The 11,221-nt window shown below is 39.7% G+C and overlaps 3 protein-coding genes across 5 annotated transcripts; 1 reads left to right on the plus strand and 2 right to left on the minus strand.

The window, feature by feature from the left end:
* The first annotated feature begins 1,530 nt into the window (after positions 1–1,530).
* Positions 1,531–5,296, plus strand: LOC113275283 (elongation factor 2-like). The gene is made up of 5 exons (XM_026524760.1): positions 1,531–1,622; positions 2,185–2,258; positions 2,349–2,436; positions 2,528–4,030; positions 4,109–5,296. Exons 2-5 carry the CDS (start codon positions 2,256–2,258, stop codon positions 5,044–5,046), a joined length of 2,532 nt encoding a protein of 843 aa, XP_026380545.1. The 5' UTR covers positions 1,531–1,622; positions 2,185–2,255; the 3' UTR covers positions 5,047–5,296.
* Positions 5,297–6,425: 1,129 nt separating this feature from the next.
* On the minus strand, positions 6,426–7,604 carry LOC113272423 (protein P21-like). Its single transcript, XM_026522259.1, has one exon. The coding sequence runs from the start codon at positions 7,602–7,604 to the stop codon at positions 6,921–6,923; it is 684 nt and encodes a 227-aa protein (XP_026378044.1). The 3' UTR covers positions 6,426–6,920.
* Positions 7,605–7,815: 211 nt separating this feature from the next.
* LOC113275284 (heat shock protein 90-2-like) lies at positions 7,816–10,985 on the minus strand. 3 transcript variants are annotated; one of them, XM_026524762.1, is made up of 2 exons: positions 10,625–10,985; positions 7,816–10,136 (listed from the first exon to the last, which is right to left on the minus strand). In XM_026524762.1, exon 2 carries the CDS (start codon positions 10,121–10,123, stop codon positions 8,027–8,029), a length of 2,097 nt encoding a protein of 698 aa, XP_026380547.1. In that variant the 5' UTR covers positions 10,124–10,136; positions 10,625–10,985; the 3' UTR covers positions 7,816–8,026. The 3 variants fall into 3 exon arrangements, with proteins under 3 accessions (XP_026380547.1, XP_026380548.1, XP_026380546.1); XM_026524763.1 differs by having other exon boundaries at positions 7,816–10,139; XM_026524761.1 differs by having other exon boundaries at positions 7,816–10,165.
* Between the last annotated feature and the right edge of the window lie 236 nt (positions 10,986–11,221).

Below are 11,221 nucleotides of genomic sequence, written 5' to 3' on the forward strand. Positions count from 1 at the left end.
AAGGCTAAGAAAAGTTCAAGGCAAGGAAAATCAAGGCAAAACAAATTCAAGCCAAAGAAGAAGATAAACAAAGGAAACTCCGTTCATGAGCGCATCGATTGGAAGTTTGGTGAAATGAAGAAGATTGCCCCAAATTTTTATTTTTAAAGTTTATATTTCAAATTATTATTGTCCAGTTTTATGTCTTGTAAAATGACTGTTAATGATTAATTCGAAGTTTAATGAATTTGAAAATTTGAATCGTATTGTTGAAAATTAAGCTTAATTATATTCTTAATCCAATATTACATTTTAATTAGAGATACGTTTTTGTTTAAACTAAAATAACACAAGTGGTAAAACTTAATACTTTAAACAACTTTCAAACTTAATGACTTAAGTGGACAATCAAGAAATTAAAACATAAATGGTGGATTATATTTTGGCAACACTCTTAAAATCTCCAAACAACTTCCAAATTGGAAGTCTTTTCCGTAGATGCGATGATATTCCACACGACACATTTGTTCAAGTTCGATCATGGTTTCACCGTCCCTCAAGTTTTGATCTTCTTGTTGAAGTAAAACAAGATACTTACTAATTTCCATATTCATTACAGTGAAGTGATGAGACAACACTGAAACATCACGATTGTTGGGGTTCATTGTTTGTTCTTGAAATTTTCTAAATATCCTTTCCCACAAAATTGACGGGATTCTTCTCCAAATATAGTCTCAGTACAAAAAACATAATTCCTACAAATACATTTATCTTCCTCAGTAGTAAATTTTGGTTAATCGCCTCCTAATTCGACTTTGCATATTGTCACGATTAACGACTCTTTGATTTTCGGCAACATGTTAGTTTGCTACGAACTCAGCCATGTTCATATTATCAGCCATGCTCTCTAAGGAATTGGAAGAGTGATAAAAAGAATTGGAGATTGAGAAATTATAGAGAGATTTAGAAATTCTGATGTGAGTTGAAATGAGTTTGAAATTTGGTATTTATAGAGGGGGAAAATGGTAGCCGTTGGATGGGGAATTGATAAGCGATGTTCAAGTCAGCAAGCGACAACTTGTCTAGCATTAGCGCTGAAATGACCAACAAGCGATATTTAGACCATCTAGCGATGGACATTCTATCGTTCGCTGGAAAGTCTATCGTATATGTCTATAAGTTATATTTGACATATGGATATATATATTTGACACTTTGGTATACCCATAATAAGTGCATATATGGTTGCCATATACATATGAATATGCCTTACCCAATCTAATATTTAAAGGATTTCTAAGAGTGCACCTATGTGCAATCCACCCCATGAACATTTGGTGGATTTCTAGGAGTGCACCTATGTGCAATCCACTCATGAGCCGGTTATGCATCCACCAACCTAATTGCGGAAGGATTGGTTGGACCGACCTCGGCTCACCCCTAACATTTTGAGTGGTGCCCTCGAAAAAAATATCAAAACAAGAGAATCTAAAAATGGAATAAACCCCCGCCCCTAGGCCCAATAAAGTCAGTCTTAAATCGTCGCGTAACCATTAGGGTTTATACAAAAACCAAATAAGAAGGAAACATCTTGTGACTTTCTCCTCTTCTTCTCCCGCAGCGCAGCTCTCACTTCCTCTCAGGTAAATTCAGATTTCTGGTTCCAAGATCTCATTGAAACTTAATAATTGCTCGATTTTCAAATCTTCAATATCCTCTGCTACTAATATCTTAATTTGATTTGTTGAAACCTGAAATTCTTTTACTAGAAATCTAACAATTCTTTTTAGATGCTTTGTATATGATTTAGTTTTTTTTTTTTTTTTTTTTTTTTTTTTTGCACGTATAGATCTGATTATTATTTCTTTTGTTAGATCTGATTATTCTCTACATAGATTGGTGTTATCTTAATCCATCATGTTGATTTTGAATGTCTGCTTGTATTGTTTCCATCCTATTCAATATTAGGGTTTTAGCTTACCTTGGATACCTAATCAATGGACTGGATATGTTTTTAATCTATGATACCGTCGAGCTCATATCGTTTGTTTTGGCGTTGAACATAATCCTGTTTATTCATTCATGTGTTTGTAATCTTAGTATTATTGACGCTGTATTTCTTGTGCCGTGATTTTTGTTTTCAAGCTTAATTAGTGATAGCTGTTATTGACCAAGTTTATCTGTTTTTTGTGTTTTACAATTCAGGGATTTGTCTGCTGCTACATCTATTCAGTGATATTTGGTATCTTTAGAATTTATCATCTAAAGAAACAAAGATGGTAAGCCTTTCTGTGGATTAACTTTTATGTTTCGATATGATTTTATAATTGACCAATTTCTGATACACTTTTATTGTTTAATCTGTGCAGGTGAAGTTTACAGCTGAAGAGCTTCGTAGGATCATGGACCTGAAGCATAATATCAGGAACATGTCCGTCATTGCTCATGTGGATCATGGTATGCAACTGTACAGTATCTACATTGTATTTTGATAAATTTGTGCACACAGTTGATTAATTTAGCTGGCATTGTTATGTTTCTTTTGCAGGAAAATCAACACTTACTGATTCTCTTGTGGCTGCTGCTGGAATCATTGCCCAAGAGACTGCTGGTGATGTTCGTATGACAGATACCCGTGCAGATGAGGCAGAACGTGGTATTACAATTAAATCTACTGGTATCTCTCTCTATTACGAGATGAGTGACGAGTCTTTGAAGGCCTACAAGGGTGAAAGGATGGGTAACGAGTACCTCATCAACCTTATTGATTCACCTGGTCACGTTGACTTCTCTTCTGAAGTCACAGCTGCATTACGTATTACCGATGGTGCACTTGTTGTGGTTGATTGTATCGAGGGTGTTTGTGTTCAAACCGAGACCGTCCTTCGACAAGCTCTTGGAGAAAGGATCAGGCCTGTTTTGACTGTCAACAAGATGGACAGATGTTTCCTAGAGCTACAGGTTGATGGAGAAGAGGCTTATCAGACTTTCTCCCGAGTCATCGAGAATGCTAATGTTATTATGGCCACATATGAAGACCCACTCCTCGGTGACGTCCAAGTTTACCCTGAGAAAGGAACAGTTGCCTTCTCTGCTGGTTTGCACGGTTGGGCTTTTACTCTCACCAATTTCGCAAACATGTATGCTTCCAAGTTCGGTGTTGAACACAGTAAGATGATGGAGAGGCTCTGGGGTGAGAACTTCTTTGACCCAGCAACTAAGAAGTGGACTAATAAGAGAACCAACTCTCCTACATGTAAGCGTGGATTTGTCCAGTTCTGTTATGAACCCATCAAGCAGATCATTGCCACTTGCATGAATGATCAGAAGGACAAGTTGTGGCCTATGCTTCAGAAGCTTGGTGTTACAATGAAGAATGACGAGAAGGAATTGATTGGAAAGCCCTTGATGAAGCGTGTGATGCAGACTTGGCTCCCTGCAGCTACTGCCCTACTTGAAATGATGATTTATCATCTCCCCTCTCCCCACACAGCTCAGAAGTATCGTGTTGAGAACTTGTACGAGGGTCCTCTTGACGACCAGTATGCCAATGCCATCAGAAACTGTGATCCCGAGGGTCCTCTTATGCTCTACGTGTCTAAGATGATTCCCGCCTCTGACAAGGGTAGATTCTTTGCCTTCGGTCGTGTCTTTGCCGGTAAGGTTGCAACAGGTGCTAAGGTCAGAATCATGGGGCCTAACTACGTTCCTGGTGGGAAGAAAGACTTGTACACCAAGAGTGTCCAGAGAACTGTTATCTGGATGGGAAAGAAACAGGAGTCGGTTGAGGATGTACCTTGTGGTAACACTGTTGCCCTGGTTGGACTGGATCAATTTATCACCAAGAATGCAACCCTCACAAACGAGAAGGAAGTTGATGCCCATCCTATCAGAGCTATGAAGTTTTCCGTCTCTCCCGTTGTTCGTGTTGCTGTCCAGTGTAAGGTTGCCTCTGACCTGCCCAAGCTGGTTGAAGGGCTTAAGCGTCTATCCAAATCAGATCCTATGGTGGTGTGTACCATTGAGGAGTCAGGCGAGCACATTATTGCAGGTTCGTCTTTCCTTCTGTTACTGAGCACTTTTTCTCATGTGTGAAACTGGATTAGATCTAAATGTTTTTTTATTTCAGGTGCTGGAGAACTCCATCTTGAGATCTGTTTGAAGGACTTGCAGGATGATTTCATGGGTGGTGCTGAAATTGTGAAGTCTGACCCTGTGGTGTCATTTCGTGAGACTGTTCTAGAAAAGTCTTCAAGAACAGTGATGAGCAAGTCCCCAAACAAGCACAACCGTTTGTACATGGAGGCACGTCCTCTTGAGGATGGACTTGCTGAAGCCATCGATGATGGTCGTATTGGTCCAAGAGATGATCCCAAAGTTCGTTCAAAGATCTTATCTGAAGAGTTTGGATGGGATAAGGATCTTGCAAAGAAGATTTGGTGTTTTGGTCCAGATACTACTGGTCCAAACATGGTTGTGGATATGTGTAAGGGAGTTCAGTACCTTAATGAAATCAAGGATTCAGTTGTCGCAGGGTTTCAGTGGGCTTCAAAGGAAGGTGTGCTAGCAGAAGAGAACATGAGAGGTATATGCTTTGAAGTATGTGACGTGGTTCTCCATTCTGATGCCATTCACAGAGGTGGTGGACAGGTTATTCCTACCGCTAGGAGGGTCATGTATGCCTCACAGCTCACAGCTAAACCTAGACTGCTAGAACCTGTGTACCTAGTCGAGATCCAGGCTCCTGAAGGTGCTCTTGGTGGTATTTACGGAGTTCTCAATCAGAAGCGTGGTCACGTCTTTGAGGAAATGCAGAGGCCAGGAACTCCTCTCTACAACATTAAAGCATATCTACCTGTCGTTGAGTCATTTGGTTTCTCTGCCCAGCTTAGGGCTGCCACATCTGGACAGGCTTTTCCCCAGTCCGTGTTTGATCATTGGGATATGATGATGGCTGATCCTTTGGAGGCTGGTACTCAAGCTGCAGAGCTTGTGACAGACATCAGAAAGAGGAAGGGTTTGAAGGCTCAGATGACCCCTCTCTCTGATTTTGAGGACAAACTTTAAGTCTATGGTATTTCATTTGGTCTTTAAGTTTTAGACATTAGGATAATTTGTGCTATGGATCTTTTCTATTTTTTTTTTTTTTGTGTCATCTTTTTCTTTTGTTTTCTTTGGTGCTGAATTTATGTGGTTAATGTTTCTAGGATCTGCACAATCCATAATTTGTAATTGGGTTGGGTGATTTATAAAGTAAACGAACATGAAAATGAGTAAAATTAGCACCAACTCTGTCATGGTTTATTTTTTCTAAAAAGGCTTGCTTTGGAGTTTAGACTAGTCTGCCAACTTTTCACTTCATCAGGTTCCAAAAGATTTTGGATGAGTGGAAAAGGCATGCTTCTTGGTGTCAGTTTCTTAATCCAAAGCTAAGAGTTGTAGAAATCTAGAAGCTAAGTTGAATTACCCCAGTTGGTCCAATGATTTTGTTTCATGTTGCCAAAATCTTGCAACAATCACACTGCCATGCAATACTTCAAGGCTCTTCCAAACCACATTCCATTGGGAAACTATAAAAGGTACCCAAACCATCTGTTCAATGATTTTTTTATTTATATATATTTTGTTACCCAAACTATTATAATCCCAGAAGTTGATAAAGGCAAACTGTGTATCATATAAAGTTCCCGGGAGTCTCAATACAATTCATTTAACACCAAAATCCTACCGCATCACATAAGAACCAAATTCATAACATTTCCCTGCCTCCTCAACAACCCACAAAGCCAAATTTCTTTTGATTATGTCGAACTAAACATAAAGAGATTATAATGGAATGCCAACTAATAACTTCATAAAGAGATTCTTAGCTCATTATGGGTTTATCTTTAGTTCCAAATGTTCCTCATCCATTGAACTAGAATTAAAAAAATGCTTTACTAATGATAAGTTTAGAAGACAAAACACGATCAATGCTTAAGACGCCGAAAAACACATGATTAGGTTTGTGCACATACATTCTTGTGTTCACTTTATTAGAAGTATAAGAATGCCAAGTTCCAAGGATATCAAGAAACCAGGTAGTACTAGTTCGTCAACGAAGATAGTGCATCATCTTCTTTAGACGATTCCCCAGTCTCCATTCGGGCATTCAAACGATTCCAACTCTGAAGTGTTCGTCTCGATAGCAAGTACATCACATACAATGGTTCAAGAAAGACTCGACCAAATGATCAAAGATCAATTGAGAAATCAAGGGTTAAGGAAGAAGAGTAGAAGCAAGGTAAGACTCGGCGATAGTTATATGACCAAGTCTATTGTAATGGTAGCCTTGGATAAATATTCGTATGACCCTAGGGAGGATATTAGAGAGTCAATGGTCGAGGTTATTATGTCGAATCAAATCGAAGAAGCAAGAGATTTACGCAAGCTACTGAATTGTTATATATCAATGAACTCGGCCGAGTATCGGTCAATAATACTTGAGGTATTTCATGAGGTTTGCACTAATATTTTCATGTACTGTACAATGTGACTGGTGAACGCAGGAAAAGTGCCATAGTATGCAAGGAATCTGGATATCTGTTGTGCGTATATGTTACGGGGGTGTATTGTTTGTATGAAGAACAATCCTTCTTTTTGTGTTGTTAGCTTCTTATTTTTCTTAACTTGTCCCAATTGATAATTGAAATCATGTTATATTTCAAGTTTATAAAAATGTTTTGTTCTTAAAATTTTGAAATTTGAATGTTCCTGTTCCACAAATATAATTTTGCCGGAATTTTATTAACTAGCTAGTTTTTTCAGCCTTACAAAGACAACCGAATTCAAAGCTTCGTCATTATTTTAGGTAGACTAGATCATGCATACAGTTCTCATTACATGAACTAAGGTTTCGAGAAGCTCTCCAATAACTAGCAATAAGTCGTGCCTGCGGCGCCTTAACGTGGGCAAAAGACAACCCTGTAATTTGTACCACCGGGGCAACTAAACATACTAGTCGAGTCGTCCTTGGGGTAACTATAAGCATCCCTGCACCTGTCCTTGAAAAATCTTGAGAAGTAAGTTGGTCCACAGTTGCCTGAATTACAACAGAACTGGTCGGTCCTGAAAGTTGTGCATGGATTGTTACAGCCACCTGGTACCCGCAATTCATTTGGGCATTGTCCATTAATATCGGCCGCGCATCTAATACCCCGACAACCACTAGTAGGACTAAAGTCCATGGGTACATTAAATCCATCAACGAGAGAAATATCGAAGAAATCCAAGTTATTCCATTGGTTGAGTGCATACTCTGCTAGAGTATTCGGTGGTTGACCATAACTGTTACATTGGAGAAGTCCGTTACAGTCACCAGTTTGGCATCTGCCACGGCCACTATCATCGAAGTTACAATTTGTTCGACCCCATATGCGGGCTCTGGTTGTTCCAGGAGCTACATCAATTCTCCAGGCCTCGTTTGTCCCTAGTCGTCGACCACCACCAGGTACAGCTGCTGCCCAGACTGGGTAACCACATTGGTTCACTATGTCGAAGGTGGCTCCATGAGTAATTGCCGTGAAAGAAAGTAATGAAAACAAAAAGATACCATGTGCACCTCTTCTGCAAAAGAAGCTCAGCATTTCGGATTCAACCTTCAAGCAAAGTTTCTGTGGTTGTGCTAACCCTGTCGCAGGCAGGACTATACGTTGTATTTCTGTGGATCTGAGTTAAAAGAAGTTATATTTTTCTTAAGGAACTTGAAAAATTCTTTTCTACCCAAACTCAGAAAAAGCATATAGATAAAAGATGCGGGACATACCAAAAAAATAAAATGAGATGTAGACAATTATGTAGGAAATTAAGCAGACCAGGTAAGTAATGTAACAAAAACATCCAGGGCAGCCAAAAAGAGAAGTATACCCTCAAACTCACAGCCTAAAGCAGAAAAGGAAAAAAAAAAGGAAAAACAAAAAAACCAAAAATAAAATAGAAAACAAAGCGCTACTAATTCTGTACAGGAGAAAGTGCCAGTACTAGAAACTCTACGCAATCTACCAAGGGCTTAGGCGACCTCCTCCATCTTGCTGTCCTGGGCATCATCTTCAACAAGTTCAGGCATCTCTGGGTCAGCTTCAGTGTCAGCACCCTCTTCATCAATGCTCAAACCCAACTTCAACATCCTGTGGATTCTGTTGCCAAAGGTGGTTGGCTCCTCGAGACTGAAACCAGATGTAAGAAGAGCAGTCTCAAACAACAGGAGAACCAAATCCTTCACAGACTTGTCATTCTTGTCAGCATCAGCCCTCTTCCTGAGCTCCTGCATGATTGAATTTTCAGGGTTGATCTCCATGGTCTTCTTGCTGGCCATGTATCCAGCCGTGCTTGAATCCCTCAAAGCTTGCGCCTTCATGATTCTCTCCATGTTCGCAGTCCAACCATACTCTCCGGTAACCAAAACACAGGGAGATTCAACAACACGCTCAGAGACAACAACCTTCTCAACTCGGTCACCCAACACTTCCTTAATCACCTTGCACAGACCCTCAAACTTCTCCTTCAACGTCTCGGCCTTCTTCTTCTCATCCTCACTTTCCTCCAACTTCAAACCTTCCTTGGTGGCAGATACAAGTTTCTTTCCCTCGTAATCCTTCAATTGACCAACAGCATACTCATCAATGGCATCAACCATGTAAAGGACTTCATAACCCTTCTTCTTCAATCTCTCGAGGAAAGGAGAGTTCTCAACTGCTTTCTTGCTCTCACCAGTGATGTAGAAGATGTCATTCTGACCCTCCTTCATTCTGGTCACATAGTCTTTCAAACTGGTCATCTCATCACCACTCTTGGTTGAGTGGTATCGAAGCAAATCAGCAATCTTTGACTTGTTGGTGGAATCCTCATGGATCCCAAGCTTGAGGTTCTTGGAGAAGGCTTCGTAGTATTTGATATAATCTTCTTTGTTCTCGGCAATCTCAAAGAAGAGCTCAAGGCACTTCTTCACCAAGTTCTTGCGGATGACCTTAAGGATCTTGTTCTGCTGCAACATCTCCCTAGAAATGTTAAGGGGAAGGTCCTCTGAATCAACAATACCCTTAACAAAGCTGAGGTACTCAGGGATGAGATCCTCACAGTTATCCATGATGAACACACGACGAACGTACAACTTAATGTTGCTGGGCTTCTTCTTTGTGTCAAAGAGATCGAATGGGGCTCTCTTGGGAACAAAGAGAACTGCCTTAAATTCAAGCTGCCCTTCAACCTCAAAGTGCTTCACAGCCAAATGCTCCTCCCAGTCATTGGTGAGACTCTTGTAGAATGCAGCATACTCGTCCTTTGTGATCTCATCTGGCTTCCTCATCCAGATAGGCTTTTGCTTGTTGATCACCTCCCATTCATGGGATACTTCCTTGATAGTCTTCTTTTTCTTCTCCGTCTTCTCCTTTTCTTCATCAACCTCCTCTACCTTTCCCTCTTCATCTTTCATCTCCTCATCCTCGTCATCTGAGATTTCCTTCTCAGTGGTCTTCTCTGTCCACAAAGAGATTGGGTAGCTGATGAACTCGGAATGCTTCTTGACCAAATCCTTCAACCTGCGCTCCTCAAGGTACTCGAGCTGATCATCCTTGAGAACGAGAGTGATCTTAGTACCCCTGCCAAGAACCTCGCCAGAGGTATCCCTGGTAACAGTGAAAGATCCTCCAGCCTGTGATTCCCAAACATACTGCTCATCATCATTGTGCTTGGTGGTAACAATAACTTTATCAGCAACAAGGTATGCAGAATAGAAACCGACACCAAACTGCCCAATCATACTAACATCAGCACCAGCAGCCAAAGCTTCCATGAATTCTTTAGTTCCAGACCTTGCAATGGTACCAAGGTTGTTCACCAAATCTGACTTGGTCATACCAACACCACTATCAATTAGGGTAAGGGTGTTGTTGGCCTTGTCAGGGATGATGTGGATATAGAGCTCAGGCTGAGAATCAAGCTTGCTCTTATCAGTCAAACCCTCGAATCTGATTTTGTCCAAGGCATCGGAAGAGTTACTGATAAGCTCTCTGAGGAAGATCTCCTTGTTAGAGTAGAAAGTATTGATGATCAAACTGAGAAGCTGGTTGATCTCAGCTTGGAAAGCAAACTTCTCGGTATCCGCCATTGATGAAAACTCTCTGCTGTGATTGAAGAAGAAAATTAAAGACTGAAACCAAAAGAAGGTGAAAAGAGAAAACGCAATTAGAGTTTAGAGCTTGTGTGTGTAATGAGCCATCAATTTCATATGGTATTTATAGCTTACATAACTTGATAAGCAAGTGATTCCTGAAATTATTAGACTCTTGAACATAACTTCTGAAATTCTCTAGAAAACTCTGGAAAATTCTCTGATTCCCTAAAAGCATAACTTCTGAAATTCTATAATGGATTTATTCATAAATTCTAGAAAACTCTGGAAAACTATCGGCTTTCCCTAAATTGAACATTAACTTCTTAATATATTTTGCCTAAAACCTCAAAATAAATCGAATAACTAAATACCAAAATTATCCATACATAAATGTACTCATTATGCTCGGCAATTGCGAAAGTTTTTCATTTCAAATTGGAACTAGAAAAATGTCTGATTAAAGAAAAAATTGAAGTACAAAAAATGGATGATTACCTGATTGCGTTACCACGAATCACGGAGGAAGTTCCTGATCATTAACCGCATCAATAACAGCTGATAAACGATCAACAAGCCTCTTCTTCCCTTGCTTATAATCAGTTGATGAAGAATCTGATTCGAGCTCAGGTTGTTGTTGAGCTCGTGATGAGGAAAATCCATCTAGGTTTTTCGAAGATTAAATGGCGATAATATGTTTTCAAGGAGAAAATCCATCTAAACTGTTTAGGATGAAAATTAACAACTTGAGAGAAGATAATTGATGAGAAGCAAATCTGAAATGTGTTTTTGAAGAAGGAAAGCTTAGAACAGAGCTTCTCTCCATATCTCTCTGAAAGTTCTTATTTTCAGAGCTAGGAAATGGTGTTTTGATAAATTTCTGAGAAGATTCTGAGAAGATAAACGATATCTTAAGGATTTTACTGGGAATTATGATGGATAGTTTGGTCATTTATGGTAGAATAAGATTATTCCACGTGCCTTTTACACGCTTGCTGAATTATAATCAATAATAGTACGCTTTGCTGCTGCTGCAATGCTGCTAAAGTTCTCAAAGCGACTGCTGAGCATTTGCAATTACTTTGCAGGTAGAAT

Source organism: Papaver somniferum, chromosome 4 (assembly GCF_003573695.1).
Source record: "Papaver somniferum cultivar HN1 chromosome 4, ASM357369v1, whole genome shotgun sequence".
Taxonomy (NCBI): Eukaryota; Viridiplantae; Streptophyta; class Magnoliopsida; order Ranunculales; family Papaveraceae; genus Papaver; species Papaver somniferum.